Genomic DNA, 18,497 nt, shown 5'->3' on the forward strand with positions numbered 1-18,497 from the left:
GTGGATTTGTCTGTAATTTGAGATAAGCCATTTTTTGATCTGTTAATGTATCTTTCACGTTAAGTGGTTGGGCGTGGTGTAATCCAGGGCCACTCCACCCTGGTCCTGGATGGCTGCTGTGTTGGCAGGCTTTTGTTACAGCAGTGCACTTAAACCACTTAGTTCATGAAATCGCCCCATTGTTTGAGCTAATTTGTCCTACCATCCCAGATCTAAGGGGCTTAGTGGTTGGAAAAGAGCTAAAAAACCTGCTGCATTGAAGTCATCTGGGACCAAGCTGAGCAGCCCTGATTTAATCATAGCCACTTTGTGTGGGGTGGGGTTTGACATTTCATGGGGCGTGTGATTGGCAGGGGTGCTGAGAGGGGCGGAGACAGAACTCATACTAATATTAAACATTACACACAGGTACGCTGGGGTGGTAAGGGCTCCACAGAGGAGGGCGCAAAACTGGAAAAGCCAAAGAATGCGGTGGTGAAGATGCCGGAGCAGGAGTTCGAGCCCTACGAGCCCAAACCCAAGAAGCATGGCACCCGCAGGCTGGCTCAGGAGAGGAGGTGGTACACGCCCATCCAGGTAAAGAGCTCCACCCTTTGTGACATCACAGCGTGCATCTCCCCTCTCCTCAGCTGCCATTCCTGGAAATAATAGGAATATTAAATATCAAATCATCAAATATTAATTTTACAATATACAACATATTTTTAATTCATTGCATGGTATCAGAGCTGAAAAGTCAAGTGCTACTGGTAACTTTAGGGTATAATATAGGGTCAATTTTTATGTATATGTGGACGACTCCATACCAGCAAGTTTGGATTCCTTGATTCTTTTTAAAAGCATAAAAATCAATTAGATTCAGGTGATTCATGTTTTCGGGTGTCTTCGTGATTCATTGCACTGTGGTACCCTCTCTGTTGCCTTTGATTCCACAAAGTGGCAGCTTAGCTCTTCACAGAATCTCAGACAGCATAGGCTGTAGAATGCCCACTTTCTCAGCTACATTTCTTTCATTAGTATAAAGGCCATCATGTGACTCAAGAAGGTGGAATTGTTCATCTGTAGAAGGAATTTCATTTATTATGCACCATTGTGATCCGTTGGGCGATGTATTACATGTTGAAAGTGAGCCCAAATTGATTGAAACTGATTACTTGATCCTTACAAGTGGCGTTTAGGAATGTTTGAGACTTGTATTGTATAGTATTACAGCATTTAATAAAAGTGGAGTGCTCTGTATTTGGTATTTATTGGTGCATATTCCATCTTTTGACATTTACCCCTCTCCTCTGCAGGGGAAACTGGACGCGCTGTGGGCCCTGTTCCGCCGGGGGTATGACCAGGTGTCCCTCATGAGACCGCAGCCCGGGGATCAGGTGAGCGCCTTCCCAGCCAATCAGAAATCAGCAGCAAGAGGGAAATTCTCCACGCACCCTCTACTGCAGTCTAGGAAGGGGCATGTCTGTTGCTGTGGAAATATTTCTGCATATAGGCGAGCATCTGGTTTTGTTCATATCTGGTTCGTAAATTTATGTATGGAGCTGATGGTGATGGAAATTGACGTGAAAATTAAAATGGTGCCATGGAGGACAAACCCCAAGTGTTGATTGAAGCTGTGCATTATTTGCAAAAAAAAAAAAGTTATTTGAATTTCCCTTGCAATTGGAACACCAGCCTGAGACTAAAGAGAGATGCTAAAAGAACCACAGTGAGCAAGTTAAGGAGTTGAAGCTGTGAACTGTAAATAATTAGGCCAACAGTTGTCATAAATCAGATGCATATTCTTATGTTGAAGTTCCACAGATGCAAGGCTTGCAAGACTGCAAGACTTTCCGCTTGCTGAATATCCGCACCACATTTGCTTTCAGTTAGGCATTTTATACCTTTTGATCGGCTTAGGGAAATTTAAATAATCCGCAGATGTCAAAGGTCAAATGACTTAGCTTCACGTTCCCGATGGTTTGTATTAAGCGGAAATTTCCCCATTTCTGTGTAACGTTATTGCCTCCGTGTAATTTACTTACTAGTTGCAGTGGAAAAGCCCAGAGTAACATGTGCAAGCACCCTCTTATTGGAAAACCGATGAATTAGGTCATATTTACTTTTGTTGCGTTATCCAAGACTCCGAAGTCTCTGCCTTATCAAGGGAAGGGACCGCCTTGGGGCCTGCCCATATTTGCATGTGCTGCACCTTCATACACCTGCATTTGTCGGATGCCTGGTGTCGGTTTTTTGGGAGTGTCCAACGCCCCAACACGCCCCCCCCCCCCCCCTTTAGGGTCATGCCAGTCCGCAGCATAGCTGATCCTTTCTGCCGTAGAGTTATTTTATGGCCATGGTGCTCGTCATGGCAACACATCTGCGAGGCCCTCAATGGTGTCATTCATAGCGGGGGCGCAGCCTGAAGGCCATACAGTATGCTACCATTAATGCGCACACGATAACTCCGTTTCAGGCGCATAGAGGGCCATCTGATACCGCCATCAGGCCCATAAAGGGGTCGCTGTGCGAGAGAGGGGCAACGCCCCGGCATTTGTGGGACACTCTTTGGAAGCCCCTTGTGAGGCGATAAGGCCTTTGTAAAGGGGCGGGGTTGGGGTGGAGACAGCTGCAGGGTTTTTTTTTTTTTTTCGGGGGGACCCCTCGCGTTCACAGGGCGCCTGTGTTCCCCTGTGTCCCATGCACACCTGCAGCACAATGCTGGCGGTTGCTGTTGCCAGGGGCGGCAGGGGGCTCCCGTGCCAACACACAAAGCATTCCCTGTTTCCTGAGAGACCGGAGCCCGGGCCAGCTCCAGGCAGAAGTTGCCCATAAGTGCTGATCTGGGACCAGTTTTTTTGTTTCACTTACAATGTTTAATTGTGATGGGAAATCTGGTCCTGGGTCAGTTCTTATGGGCGACTTCTGTCTTTAGTGCCAAGGGCGACAGCATCACAGAGCATAGCTTAAAAACCGTCTCGGTCTGCTCTCTGTAGATTGATCCCAGCTTGCAGCTTGTTCACAGGCCATTATCACTGCTGTCCTTTCCTGTGTAATGACAGAGTACAAGTATGCAAAGGGATAATCTCTGAAAACATTGCCATAGTTTACCTAGTTATTTCACACACACATCTGATTGGAACTCAGAACTGATATGAGTATTTTTGAGGGCGGGGGGAAAGTTGTTTGTAAACAACGTACCAGGGTAAAGAGGCACACAACAAGTTAGTGTGATTTAAGTGTCTGGTGTGTTCAAAAATACTCTTCCCTGGCTTCTCCTCATGCTCTTTCTCTCTTCCACTGTCTCTGTCTCTGCTTCTCTCCCTCTTCCCCCCCCCCCCCCCCTTTATGCCCCAGTCTCGCCCTCTCTCTCCATCTCTATCTCGTTCCCTTCTCTCTTTCTCTCTCTTTTTCCCCTCCCTCTCATCCTCTACCCCCTCCCTCTCCCCCCTTCTGTCTCTCTTTTATCATCTCTCTCTCTGTCTCCCTCCCTCTCTCCTTCTTGCTTTCCCTCTCTCCTCCTCTCCCTTTCACCCTTTATAGCCCTCACTCTTCCTCCCTCTCTCTTCCTCTTTTGCTGCCTCCCTCCCCTCTGTCCCTCCCTTTCCCTTCTCTCTTCTCTCTCTCTCTCTCTCTCTCTCACTCCCCCTCTCCTCTCTCCCCCTCTCTCCCCCTCTCCTCCCCCCCCCCCGTCCCCCCCCGTCCCCCCCCTCCCTCCCTGGTTCTGGTTCCTGCACTCAGGGCCGCTGTGTTTGGTCAGAGGGAGCGCGGTGCAGTGTGTGGCGGAGTGCAGCGCTGAAGCACAACCCTACAGGGTGTCATTACATGCACGGCTGTTTTCCTCGTTTGGGCCGCCCGGGCCGAGCGCAGTGACTCACGCTGCTCCTCCGGCCCTCTCGGCCCTGTGGAAAAAAAGACAGCTTTCCTCCTACACACTCCGCTCCAGTTTAGATTTCACAGCCCAAACTCTTACTGTTAAATCCGAGGCTTCCAACCTGGCATTCGCTGCAGCCTGACGCTAAACGCACGACATTTGGAAGCAGGGCGCAGGGGGTAGCATACAGCGGAGGCAACAGCCAGGGTCAAACTCTTTACCCAAAGGCCACATCAAACACATTGTGAAGCAGCAGTGGCAGGTTGGTTTTACAGCCGTGGTTGTAATTGTTGGCAAAGAAAAGGGCCCTGGTGAAGCCTTTCTTTGTCTCCTTTTTGTCTGCTGTTTACCAGGACATTGAAACCACTCTGGTGAAAGCCTTTCACTTCCCGGGGTATGCATGCGATCTCTTTTAACGACCATCTCCTTTTTTTCCTTTAAGGACAGAAGAACCTTGAAATGTATTTTCAAGTGTGTGTATTCGTTTGGTTGGAATTTTTTTTTTCTCCCGATGACATAACGGAATGTTGGAACCGTTTCCCAGAAAACTCGTTCTGGTTACCAGGGATTCTCTTATGCATAATTTACAAAGTCCAGATGAATGGTATGTTTTGGATTTTTTCCAGTTGTTTTCATTTTTTTGGGATTGTGTGGTTTGGGATAAGGGGGCGGGGTGGTGAGCAGTGCTTGGTGGTCTGATTTAATACCTGATTAAGCAGGGAGCGCCCCCCCCCCCCTCCAAAATGACACAAAACCATTTACAGCCGGGGGCCCACCTTTTATTGTGATGGGCCATTGTGGCAGAGATGGGGGGTGGGTGCTGTGATTGATTTGGCAAAGTCAGGTCGCAGGGGGGGTGGGGGGGTGGGGGGGGGTCTTGGCCAGGTCGTCTCAGCGGTCGTGTGCAGCGAAAAGAACAATTTGGCAAGCAGTACAACAACAGCCCCCGTGCAAGGATGAACATATGGCCCGAATGAGAATAGGAGCCTCATGAATACCACATGCATGTGGGTGGAGGAGAGGGGGGAGAGAAGGGTAAAAAAAAAACTCATTCCATATGGTGCCTTAACCGCTCTGGATTGGCCCCAGCCGGCAGCAAGCCATTACACCAGTCTGTGACCGGTTTGAGACCACAGAGGGGGATTCTGGGTAATTGACCCACCAGGTTGGGTGGCTGGATGGGGCTGTAAAAGGGATATAGAGGTCCTCTCTGATAACATATTTCTAAATTATACATTCTCTTAGCAGACGTCCTTCTCCAGAGCTGCTTTATAACTTTAACAATAAACTTTGAAATTACATTTTCAAGCCTTTCGTTTCTACATTTCAATGATTACTGAAGCTGTGCAGGTTAAGCACTTTGCTGATAGGTACAACCACATTTCCTCACATCAGGAATGAACCTTCAGCCTTTGTGTGAAGCGCCCAGCTCCTTATCCTCCTACAACATGCTGTTATCCTCGTAAGGCACACATGGTACCCTGCTACAGGCGAATGAGGCTTCAGAGGTTCCGCAATTATGGCACGCTGAGGTTGTAGCAGCAGGAGTACAAAGGCTTTTGGTTCAGATTCCATCTCTTCCACCCTGAATGTGACGCTTAAGCTCAGAAATTTAGCTGCGGGACTGGATCATGGAATAACATGTGAGGGTGCTGTAGGTGAACCTGCCAGGATGAGCGGAGGAAGCTGCTTGTGCGGTCTATCCCAGTGACCTGTGGTGACGGGCCTCTCGCGTTATTACCTTGTTAATACACAGGGCAAACTCCCGGCCACTCTCTTAGCTTTGCTCAGCTAAACTGGAGACTAAGATGGTCCCGGCCGTCACGGTAGGACAGCCGGAGAGAGGGACGCATGTGACCTGACAGCTCGGCCACTGTCGCCTCTCATGGCTTTTGACGGTGACGGGGCGGGACAGCGAAGGAGGTGTGCCCCGCTCTGGATTGAACCCCGTCGGTGAAAACGGAGACAGCGCATGCTCTTTATCTCCGGTCCCATTTGGTCAGGTCCCGTTTGAGGACAAGCAGCAGAGAGGTCTCCCCTGGACTCCGCGAGGAGGAAAACGAGGCCACTGCTCCCCTGGCCCTCGATTCAGACCCATAAACGAAGGGGGGACAAAAGGGGGGACCACCCCCCCCCCTCGGTCACAATGAGGCTCGTGGCCTTTAAACTCTCCATCTGCTTGTCTGACAAGTAATCAAACCGCGTGGCAGGAACTGGCAGCCCCCCCCGACTCCCCACCCCCGACGGCCCCTCTCACTCCAACTCAAGTGAAAGTAATTCAAATGGATGTAGAGATGCTCTCCCTTGATTGCGGAGCTCTCGCTCACATTTGTTAGCGCTGTGCTTTTTGTTACGCTTGCCGTATTTAAAAGGAACCCGGCCAACACGGCCAGCGCAGCGTTAAGCATATTTGCCTTATTGTCCCGGGCTACAGATCTTCTGGCCAATGTGCTTTCTTGCTTTTGTTTTGTGTTTCTGCCAAATGTTTGTAAGCTCTGCCGGGGCGTGTGCGGTTCTGGTAGTTTGGCCTATTTGTGATGAGAATCTACTCTCGAAAGGATTCAAAGGGAATGATGACTAATCCACCCTAATGGTCAGGCATACACTTTTAGTTTTGTAATAAGAAAACAATGTAATAAATGCTAAGCTAAGTGACTGAATGTATTGTCAAAAATTTCACAGCAGTACCTACAATGCTGCGTACTTGGCAGCATTCAAATCATAAAGCTTGATTTGGCAAACATTTGTTTTTGGCAGCCATCCCTATTGCTGCTGCAGAGTATCTGCTACTCCTTTGTGAATTTGTTTTGTTTTGTGTCGTTGTAATTAACGTCATTACAAATTCATAGTGTACCCCCCCCCCCCCCCCCACATCCTGTTTTACCCTTTTATTATTTTTTTATGCTTGTTTTTGTTCTGTTTTGGGTCGGGGGGGGGTGTTGCAGATGAAGGGATCAATGAGTTTTAAAGCTAACAAATTCAATAAAACCAAAAATCAGTTTTTTTTTGCTGTTGTAACAAAAGTAGATGCCCCCCCTCCTCGCTCCTTTGTGTGAGGTGAGAGTTGTATTTTTCACACCTAATGGCGCGTAAAGCGAGGTTTGTGGTGCTTTTGTTGGGGCGGGTCCCGGAGTCGGAGCCCCGGTGACAGGCTTTGACAGTCACCCCGGAAAGTTCACTCGTGCTGACAGTGACGAACAGCCCCGCGCGGAAACGTCTCTGGGAGGGTTCAGAGCAAGCGCAACTGCAGGAAGGGCCGGTTCTGTCGCCACCTTAAACCACTGCGCCCGCCGCGGCGCGCCGGCGTGTCCCCGGCGACTTCTGTGGACAAAATCGCGGTGACAGCTGAGGAGCGGGGTGTCTGAGGGGGCTGTCCCCTTTTGGGTGCATCTCCTGGGCTTTTATTGCGGGGGCGATCGGAGGGACCAGTTGGGGGATTGGGGGGGTGGTGGGGGGGCAGGGGCATGACAGACGGAGTGACAGTCACAGCCAGGGAGCGATTTTCTTGTTTTTCCCCTTGTTCTCCGTGTCAGAGTTTGCCCCCCTTGATGATCTTGTCCTGGTTTTAACCCCTCATGTGCCGCTTTCTCTTCTCCCCCCGACAGGGTCGCTGTATCAACTTCACCAGGGTGAAGGAGGAGGCTGCCAGGGCCACCCCGCGCGCCCACAGCCCCCCACCCCCATCGGACCATGAGCCCCTGACCCGGCCCACAACCCCGCACTCCAACGGAACCTCCCTGAGCCGGCCGCCCCCTGGACCGCCCCCTGCCCGTGCACCGCCTGGACCCCCCGGCCCCCCTCCCTCGCGGCCCCCGCCCAGCCTGGACAGCAGACCATGAGAGCAACAAAGAATCCGCTTGAAACAACACGCGCCCACCTCTGAAAATATCTGCTTCGACCAAAAATAAACATTTTGTATTTATTGAAACCAGGGTTGCGCCAAGGAGCTATGAGGTTTGTTGCTGGACAGCAAAGGAAAAAAATGAGTTTGCAAAAAAAAAACCAATACAACAGCTACTGAGTATTCCAAAAAATGTTATGGTTCAAGTTGCAGTACATTGTCATTCTTGTTTAAAGAAATTTGTCCTTGAACATGTCCATTACCAAAGAAGACCTTTCCTCATACTATGAATGAATAATTTGGACCTGCTGTCTAGGTAGGGCTGTTGGTTAGCTGTTCTTGCCCCTGTGTACCCTTTAAAATATGCTGACATGTTAACTCATTTGATCATTTTTTTTCCTATGGATGTATTTTATATGCTCTCAGTTTAGCTTGGGAACTAGTTATGTTGGTAGGGCAGAAACATGATAAAATGTTGCCAGGATGCAAGGATTGTGTAAGTATGGCATGTGTAAAGGAGATGCACAAATGTGACAGTGAATTTTCACTGTTTAAAGAGCAGGCTGGCTGCGATCGCTAATGATTTTAGCATGTCTGGAAAACCACTTTAGTTGGCAGGAGAGTAAGAATCTATAATGAATGACCTTGATGTTAAGGGCAGTTTTTTGAAAGGCTTTGGAAAGGGATTAGAAGGCTTAGAAGGCTGTTGCAGAATGTAGAATTCTTTTAGCCAGCTCATAAGACATGCTGCATAAACCATATGATTTTAGTTTGACCATGTTTAGCATTGAAACACTACCGATTTATGCCCAACTTATTCATCAAAGGGGATATCTCACACATTTACTGTACTTTAAAATTTGGTTTCAGGAAAAAAATGACTCAGCAAATACAATGCAACTGCAGGGCAGTTCAGACCACCTAATTTATTAATCCATTAATCCTAGGTGCTTTAATAGGACAGGGTGTCCCCTGGTGGATCGGGACACTATGCGTGTGACAATTCTGTTAACCTCGTTTCCACGCGGTACCTTCTGGAATTGTTTTGGGGTTGTTTTGTCTCATTTTGCTTTGGTTATGTGGATTTTTTTCATTTTTCTTTTTTTTTTTTTAGCTATATTCAATCGTTACATGTTAGCACTGTTAAACCTGCGGGATGGATCTGTCTTTAAGAAAGTTTGCATGCATTGATTTCCTGTTACATTGTTCTCACTGGCGCAGTCATGGGTATCTAAATTGTCTATAAGTTGCTGCTTGGTGTCATCACTGAATTCGTATTTGTCAATTTGTATAAGCAGCTCATGGGTTTGCAGCAAGATCCCACTTGGCCTATAGAATGGCGTAGTAACAGACGTGAAGCATGTTGTATCAACTTTATGTGTTAAATACTTCCCAGCGTTTTGTCTCTTATGTTTTTGGGAAGACTACCAAATAGCTTTTTAATGGAGTTGTATCAGGTGTGTTCTCCAGTGAAGCTCTGACATTAGATACAGGGAGGATAACAATGTTAGCTTTTATGCCACATGTACCCCCATGTTAACATTGCTGCAAGAAATGTGGAAAGATGTTTTTTTAAGTGATTCTTTTCTCATTAAACAATTTTTCACAATACTAATAAAGTTTTGCGTTCCAAGCTTTCTTACTAAATCTCTTGTCTTTGCTGCTGATACCACCATTGGTTGGTGACGTTTATTCGTGGCTGAGTAATAATTCTCTCTAACCACATGCTTCGATTTGACATTCAAATAAACTGACAGCTTAAAGGGGCGGACCCTGCAAGCAGGAAGAAGGAATTCGGAAATGCATTGTCTTATCACACATCTTGGTTGAGGTTCTCTTGCCACATATACCCATGCATTTACTGAACAGCTTCACGCATCTGTGTCCTGGAGCTTCCTGCTGATTATAGGAGGTCTCACTGCTGTCACTGTGATAGTTATAGACTGACTTTGGCCATACCCTTTCGTGAATAATTAGAACAATACGGCAAATCAGAGCACTTACAGCTCTACCAATGGGATAGATGCAATTTTCAGTGGTAGACACACCAAGCTGAATATCTGTTCAGTAAACAGAGCCTCTGTTCTCATTTGTAGAGCTTAGCAAAGGACTCCCCTCCCTCCATCCTCAGATGACAAATATGAAACCTAAGTGCCAAACGTCAAGCCCACTAATTTTCTCCCCAATTGCATGGGGTGTGAGAGGATGTGTCCCCTGAGTGAAAATGGGGTTTTGGGATACCCTGCTTTGGGCAGTCCAATTTTCCAGACCATTGGCAAAACTGTTTCGCTCATTTACAATAAGGAAAAAGAAGAACTGAAATGCTTCAAAGATTGAAAAAATAAGTTTAAATAAAAGGTTTGGAAAAAAAGACTGCCATACTATATTACTGTATGTGTGTAATGCCTGGAAGGGTTTCAGCTCATTTCAGTTTTTACTGGATTTGCATTGAATTTGTAATGTGCTACATCTGAACAATCCCCCTAGCCAAAGTTTTGAGAAGAAAAATGAAATAAAACAACATGGCCACCACGGCCCCAAGGGTTTGTGGTATTTGTACATAATGAAAGTAGCTGCTGTAAAACTAAATGACGTTATTAAATTTCATGAATTTTGGCAGAATTGCTGAGGGCTTTATGGGGAGTTTTTGGTACAGTGGTGATGCTGGATTTTTGCCATTTGATTATCTGATGTGTTTTTGCTCTTGGGGTGAAATATTGTTTTCAGTCCATTGCTAACATTATACCTTCTTTGTCCAATTTTAAAATTTGTAATAAATAAAATAAAGTAAAATAAAAATGGATGGATATTTACATTCATGGTATTATTTTGAATCTTTCATGGTAGCAGGCAACTTCAGTGGGGTACATTTTACATTTTTCATTACTACATTTGTAAGGGTGTTCATTTGCTCAACCATTTCAGGTCATAGTGTTATTATGTATTTTGTTTAAACATGCAACAGCATAGTCTAAAACCTCAAACCATTCGGATCACTTTTGATTCCTCAGTTTCACAGCCAGTTGTCCATCTCAATCAAAGACACATGCAGTCCTATCCGACATGTAGCTGCGTTTTCCACCCCGCGTGTTTTTTGTGTGTGTGTGTGTGTGGGTGTGCGTATTTGAACACAGGCACGCACACACCCACTCACGTGTGCGTGCTTAAGCGCGGCTTCCTGTCCTCCACCCTCGCCCCCGCCTCCTCTGGCTCGGGAACGAGCGCGCCTGGAAGAGGCTCGCTTCCTCCCCGGGTGCGGCGGCGGTTGCCAAGCGCTCCTGCAGCACGCAGAGCTGCGGGCGATTACCCGCGCTGCAATCAGCGCCCGTCCCGGGAGCGACGGCGTTGACGTGCGGTCGGACTCCGTGCGCCCGCTTTCTCGCTCTCGCTGCCGGCCAAGCACACAACCGGAGAAGCGTTTCGAACATCTCAGCACGTAGCGAAAGATTTCGATCCGCCCGCTCTTTTTTTTAGCAGTTTATTTGGCTACGAGCTAAATGTCCTCAGGACATAAAAGAGGAGGTCTTGTTTGAATCACTCCCTTGTCACATTTCTGAAAATATTAAGTCGTACAATGATACATGAAAAAAAGATGATGAATAGTGAAAATGTTTCAAACGTGTTTTTTTTTTAGCCAAGACACCTTAAACAACATCATGGACAGCTCTCGTTGAGTATTGGCCCTGTCATTTCTAATTTCCCTACTGGACAGAGAATTCCAGACATGGCGTCATTTCCTGCTACCTGTCAATTTGAACTAACAGACAAACCAGAGGAGCTTGGCTCTGAGGTGGGGTTGAGGCACATAGCTGGGGCTAAGGATGTAGGCCACAAGCCACAGGCTAATGCCTGTACTGCTTATGTCTACGTTATAATTATGATGAGCTCCCTGTCCCTACTCCTAACCCAGACCTTAATGTGTGGGGTTTTTGCCAGCCCCAAATGGGGAAAGTACACTGCCCATTGCATGACAGGCAACTAGGATGCATGTCAGGCAACTAGGATGGCCCACAATGCTTTATGTCCAGGGGTCCTAGCATTTCTATGTTATGACATATTACACAATATATAATATGGGGTAATATATGACGATGCCCATAGCCTAACCCTGGATGCGCCATTTTCCCCCTTCACATGAAGCTGATGTGGACTGATGACGCCATTTACAAAAGCGGTATGCTGAACCTCCACCCTGCAGTCAGATACACCTGAGACAAACTGCACGCCCATCCTGGGTGGTAGCTGCTCGGTGAGTCACACACAGCCACAGACATTTCAATTTTCTTACGCTATGTTAAAGAAAAAAAAAAAGAACATGCTTTTATGTTTTTTTAAAATTCTTTTACCCAGATTACCCCGATTGCCCTGCAACCCCGGGAGGGAAAGACAAAAGGCCAGATAAGCAATGAGATCTGACCTCAGTGCTGACCACTAAATATCAGCAAGCTCACAATAGCACAATTTCAAAGAAGAAATCATTCACTTGAAAGCAGAGTTGGACACCCCGGCTTCAGAAAGTAAAAGTCCTACCATGTATTTGTTCTAGCCATTCACTAAACAAGGTGATTTCACTAATTAGCTCCTCTACTTGGCTGAAGAGTTGTGCTAATTAAATTCAGCTGGTGTAGTGCATGGGTGGAACAAATACGTGGCAGGACTTTTAATTTCTGAAGCCGGGGTTGTCCACCTCTACTTGAAACATGTGGACCTCCGGTCACAGTGTTGTGGCCTTTTCCACTTGATAAGGGGAAAATAGTTGTTTCGAATGGAGATTACTGATGTACAGCCATTTGCAAAACTGCAAACTGGTACCAGTGTTATCTGCATAAAGAATCCTGTATCTGGAGCACAGTAACCATGGGTCTATTCTTTAATCTAATTTGTACATTACTTTTTATTATGCAATAAAATGAAAACTTTTCATGATTTTTGAACTTTGGTTTTGGCAGGGACCAACACCCCTATTTAGTAACGTTAACTCCAAAACAACGCTGTTTCAAAAACTTGTTTGATTTAAAATTACATTTTGAAAAAATCCAGATCAAATCGAACAGTGATTGTTATTTGCTGGTAAATAATATCTAAGACCATTTCACTCTAGCTGTCCTGACTCGAAATTATCATGAAATTATGTGTAATAACCCCAGAGGCTTTTTGGGATACAATTTCCCCTTGGTCTGTGGTTACAGCATAGTTAGCACAGACCAAGAAATTCCGTTGGTTTTGTGTGTGCACAGTCAAGTCAAGCACATGAATTATTACTGGTACTATCTGGTGTTAAAATGTTTCAGGAATGTGCGTCTCTCACAAGTTCACTAAATCCCACTGCGAATCCCAATCAGAACAGTCCACGCCTTCTCATTGAACACCGGATTTGTTGCTTTAAACTGTCCTTTAACTCGCTGCTGGTTTCTGCAAGCTAATGTCAGTGGCAACGCAAGCTTTGATGCAAATGATTGTCTTTTTTGTGCATAAACATGTTCTTCAACTCTGAATTATGCTCTCAATTCCCAAGGTCATTTTGTCAAGGTGTTTTAGAGGCTAGCCCGACCAGAGTCTCAGCCAATCAGCATGCAGTGTGGAGCTTCAGGGCGGGTGCAGTTCTCACCTAAGAAATAAATGTCAGGGACTTAAAAAATACATTTTCAGATCTCCATCCAATTTCCAACATTTGCCTTATGTGTACATGGCATTTTGCCCTAAATGTTATTCTCTATAAACGCAACCATATAATATATGCTAAACATAATGTTAATTTGGTATACCCATGTGGAGAAGTACGACTGTAATGCCGGTCTTGGTGCTCTACCTACTTTAAGACTCAACAAGGTGAGATCTTTGTTTTTTCTGCCATGGCAACTGTTATCCAAGCACTTGGACAAACCGCAAGAATTTTTTCTCAAAATATCTTAACTACTATGTGCTGTGGTATTCAGCTGATGCCAAACACAAGACTCAAATTAAAATGTAAAATTCTTAATGTTTTTTGTCTGTTCTACACCAGTGCATTCATTTGGGTAGCACATTGTATGTTAGTGTGACAAAAATATTATAATAAACAGATTGGTGCCACTTAAAAAGCAGAGAATTTAAGATGCATTAGTATAGGAATGATTCTGTCCATTTTTCTTATCACTATATGCAGTTATAAGAGTGAGTGTCATAAATGGAGTTCATTGTGTAATTTTGCAAATGCATGCAAAGTCATTGTGGCCTGCTAGGTTTTCTTAAGTACAGCATAGAGGAATGTATAAAGGTGAAATCTAGTTTCCTAGGGGATGGGTGATTAAGTATGCCTCATGAATGTTTTAAATCATATGCATTTGCATTGATAAAACTGACAGGTAACACGTTGCCTATGCCTATAGGCTATATAAAGCCCATTTATATAGTAAGTGACAGAGCTATGATGACATATAACACTTGACAATTGTGATGACTACATTTCATAAGACTCTCGATTTAAAAAGGCAAACAGAATCAACTTTCAGAAATCGAACCACAAATTATGCGTCCATCTAGCCATGTGCAATCTTGACTATTTCCCATCATAAGGCTTTGATTTCCGGTTTAAGGGCCTTGTTTTTTCTGTTTAGTTCGGAGAGACAGACGCTCCAGGTGCTGTAGAGCAATGGGTGTGAAGTGGGCAGAAGGAACAGGGAAGATATCAAAGAACACGGAGACCGGAGAGAACAGGCTAACTGACATGGCCACGGGCCTTGCTGATCACACTGTTACCACAAAACAGGCCTGTATCCATGGAAGCACATGCAATCTCAATGCACCTAGATGATTGCTCTATGGGAAAATAAAACTAATGTAAACTGTTTGGATGGATATATGTGCCAAAATCTGCCTTAAAAGGGCATAGAGTGTGCGCTTTATAATGGCCTTTCCTTTGTGTCATTTTCTGAAATTTTCTCATTGTGAAATTCTCTTCTGTGAAAATGTAAAACACATTTCAAGTTCCAAGCACATACACAATGATCAGTTTTGACCACTGAACATTTTTTAAAATAATCACAGGGTCCATTCATATTTATATTTATATTTATGTTAGTAAACTAATATATAATCAGCTAAAATCACGTTTATCTGAAGTGAAAACCAATTTGATTTCATTAGATTTCAAAGCAGAACAGATCTGTGGAGCAAGTGGTGGTCATTGGTATGATAAAAACCTTGAATGCAAATAGAGGAAGTTAACGTGACTAAACACAAACCCATGTAGTCCATTTCTGGCTCCTTGGGCTGTGAACAATTTCCTTTGCAGACACAAACAAACACCTTGCTCTGAATCATCACGAGCAAGGATTTGCGTGCGTGCATGTGTTTGTGTGTCTGTGTGAGGACGTACACACCCCTGGAAGGCTGCCATGTCCCCCTCCTCCCTCTATCCTGGGTGTTGTTACTCAAGTTCACCTTCAGGGAATGTTTCCGCGTAAAAATGGGTGGGGGAGAGGGTGGTCCCTTCTCCAAAGGTCTCAGTGTTAACAACAACAGCTACAATGCTAACATCTGAGCTGCGCAGAAGAGATTAAACCTGCACATTCATCAACACAGGTGGCAAGCAGTCCTTGCTATAAAGGGACAACCAAGTACCTGGAATATGTGGAACTGCTAAAAGCAAGCAGCTGAGCTATAGTCATTCATCAATGGAATTTTTCTTTACTGAAAAGGGCTCACACAAACCAATAACATCCCGGAATTTCCGATCTTGCCGGAAGCGTAGGCACTTCAAAATGGGTAGCGTAATAGATTCTGCCTCTGGCTTGTGCGTGACACTCCAATCTGGAACGTGGTCCAAATGTGGATGGAGGAGGCACATTCGCAGCAGAGAGTGCTGGGGGATTCCGGTGGAGCTCAGCGAGAATCTGGTACCTCTCTAACACTAGCATCAAACACGCCCGTGCCCATAATCTAAACCTGGCAGCCTCTATGCAGCTCACCCCACCCGTTCTCCCTCCCTGAATAGAGATCGCTACTCCAGGAGCTTTGGGTCTCGTGGAGAGGGGTTTCTGCCCCTCTGTTGCAACACTGTGAAAGTGGAAACTGACCCCAGCTGGCCGGATATGGTACTGCAAGAGGTGTGACCAGCCCTTCAAAGGCTGAGATCTGGACTTTCCTCTCAGGGACGGACACCATTGCCCACCTGCGACCTTTGCTGTGTTCCCTAGCCTGTTTTGAGAGATCTTAATAGTTTCACTGGTCTGGAAGCCATTTTTTCCAATAGGGAGCTGAATCATTTATTATTCCAGGTGGAAATCAGCTGTTAACTGCAAGGCATCTCTTTGAAACCTCAACGCAGTGCATCCGCAGGATCGGGAGTGCGCGCTAGCGGTCTGTCTAATTCCCAGGTCATGGGTAGCCAGGCATGCGGTACACCAGGCTGAGTCAGGACAGAGCAGGAAGTGACACAAGGCAGGGAGCTGCACACGGCTGTGGAGGGCAGGCCGTGCCTCCGACTGCCTGCGACTCCAGTCTTCACTGCGCTCTCAACGAGAAATCAGTCACGCTCCGCCTCAGCAACTTCCGCACAAACACACACACACACACACTGCTTCACTTTGAGAGGTTTTTCCACATTTTGGCACCAAGCTGCAAGCCTCCCTCCACACAGAGACAGCCGGGAGGAGACCGAGAGGAGGAACTTTGTCAGTCAAGCCTCAGAGAGGAGCGAGGCGGGAGACGCTTGCTGGGAAAACCTCTAATTGCTGACCCGCTGTCTGCGTCCCCTTGCTCCTGGTTCCCGTAGGTGTCAAAATGTCATCAGACAGCTGGTCAAAAGGTTCAGAGGGCTCTGGAGGAGTAGACAACAAAGATGAATCATGGGATTTTTTTTTTTAGTTTTTCCCTTTTTTAAATGAAGCAGCAGACCACAGACCCTGGGAAGGAATTCAAGCTTGGTAGGATCACACACACACACCCACACGTGCGCGCACACACACACACACACCCACACACACACACACACACAGGTCCCAGGCCAGTGTAAGATGAGACGGTCTGTCGGGACAAACTTAACAAGCTAAGGGGAATAGTTCCAAGCCCCTGAGGCCTGGGCTGTCTGGAGGGACTTCCCAGCCTCGTGTGTGCGTCACTGGGACGGCGTTGGCCAAGGAGGGCCGTGTATCAGAAAGTCGCCTCATCCACAGTGAGGCAGCAGCTCCATCTGAAGCGACACCAGGAGCATACACCGTGCACACAGTACTACGGCTCACATTCAGCGATGCGATCTCGAATGCGCTGTATGTTGCCCCAACCTGGGGCAGCTGCCAAAGAAATAACTGAGTCAATAAATATTTACAGAATGTCTGTGCACAAATGCGTTTTTTATGACCCGCCTTGAGCGCAGTCGGGCCAGAAGGCTGCGGGGGCGGCCGTGACAGTGTCATTTCTTTCGCTGAAGCCCCGCCTCCAAGGCCCCATTTGCCCGCAGCGATGGCTTTAGTTTATTTATCACGGGAAAAACAATATATTAAGCTGCTTTACTCTGTTTGTAACCACGGCATTAAGAAAGCATTAAGGAGAAATTGGGAATGCAGTCTGCCACCAGGAGCAAGCGGGCTACCATTAGGAGCACATGTGTTAACAGATTAGTCACAAATTATTAGTAAATGAATGAAGAGGCCAGTGTTTCCAGCCTGGTGCTGTAAACAGCTGAGGTTTGGCACTGCACCCTGTGAGGTAAGTCTGCCCCTCATTACCATGCGAGCCAATGCAAGCGAGAGAGAAGCTCCTTTATTTAAGCCGCAGAGGCCGCGCTGGTTAAATGTCTTGGCTGGCGGACCTGGCCGGTTACTTAAGGTTTCGATCGGGCCAGTGAAGTGCTGATTACCCCCACAAAAAGACTCATCCAACCCAGACTAGAGATACAAATCCAACCCCCACACACCATGATGTAAAGCTGCATGTGCACTGACAGAGGTCCATATCTCAAATGTTCGTGAGGACAGCATTGCCGTTCTCCTCGGGCACCAAGCACACTCTCCTTTGATTGGTCCAAGCACCCCATGTGATCAGTCTGCACCAATCACATACAAGTGTGCATTGTCTGTTAAGAGGAAAGCAATAGGCAAATAAACCCACCATCCAACACCTTATGCAATGGGGCGTATAATACTCAGAGGACATTATAGTGCTCATGAGCCTCACTGTTCTGCCTGTAGGACAGATACACCATATCATTGCCAGGTCCTGTTTGAGACACCATCCATTATGGTAACAGCCAAACAGGGCATTTGATCGGTGGGCTGACTGAGGGTCTGTCCCTTGAAGTTGTTGCAAATAGACGGCCCCATCCTGTATATTAGTTTAACCCCATGGTTCCGCTGGTCCAGGCTCGACAGGCATGCGTTTTTTTTTCTATTCTCGTCACAGCTTCCAGTTATCCAGTCCAGAGCCGCTCCCCGGCCCGGCATCACGTGCCTCTGCTCCCACACCACGCCCGCGGCTCCTCGGTGACAGCTGTGACCTTAAAGATCCTCTCCTGTCGCTTAAGCGTGGCATTTGCCGCGAGTTCGCCTGGGCGGCGGGCTTTGCAAAAGAGGAACGATACCTTGAGGTGTTACAACCGTGCGTGCGTCCAGAAAAACAAGACATGCTCCCGCTCTGACATTTGAGATAGCCAGTCAACATCCTTTGTGTGCGGCGTTTTTTTTTGGTCGCCTCATTTCAGAGCAACATTCCAGGACTGCCTCTGCGCAAACCTACCTCTGCTTCAGCAAAAATGAAGCCTTCCTTAACAAACTGCCTCAACATATCAACACGTTCCAAGGGGAAGAGCAGTCAGCTCCCAATCTG

The 18,497-nt window shown here is 46.6% G+C and overlaps 1 protein-coding gene across 1 annotated transcript in view; it reads left to right on the top strand.

The window, feature by feature from the left end:
* The window catches only part of antxr1d (ANTXR cell adhesion molecule 1d), a 32,618-nt gene extending 24,926 nt beyond the window's left edge, over window positions 1–7,692 (top strand). Inside the window, exons 16-18 of the mRNA XM_036546623.1 lie at window positions 409–576; window positions 1,296–1,376; window positions 7,459–7,692. Of these exons, the coding sequence (XP_036402516.1) occupies window positions 409–576; window positions 1,296–1,376; window positions 7,459–7,692 (483 nt within the window). The remainder of the gene's footprint in view (window positions 1–408; window positions 577–1,295; window positions 1,377–7,458) is intronic.
* Window positions 7,693–18,497: the final 10,805 nt, after the last annotated feature.

Source organism: Megalops cyprinoides, chromosome 15 (assembly GCF_013368585.1).
Source record: "Megalops cyprinoides isolate fMegCyp1 chromosome 15, fMegCyp1.pri, whole genome shotgun sequence".
Lineage (NCBI taxonomy): Eukaryota > Metazoa > Chordata > Actinopteri > Elopiformes > Megalopidae > Megalops > Megalops cyprinoides.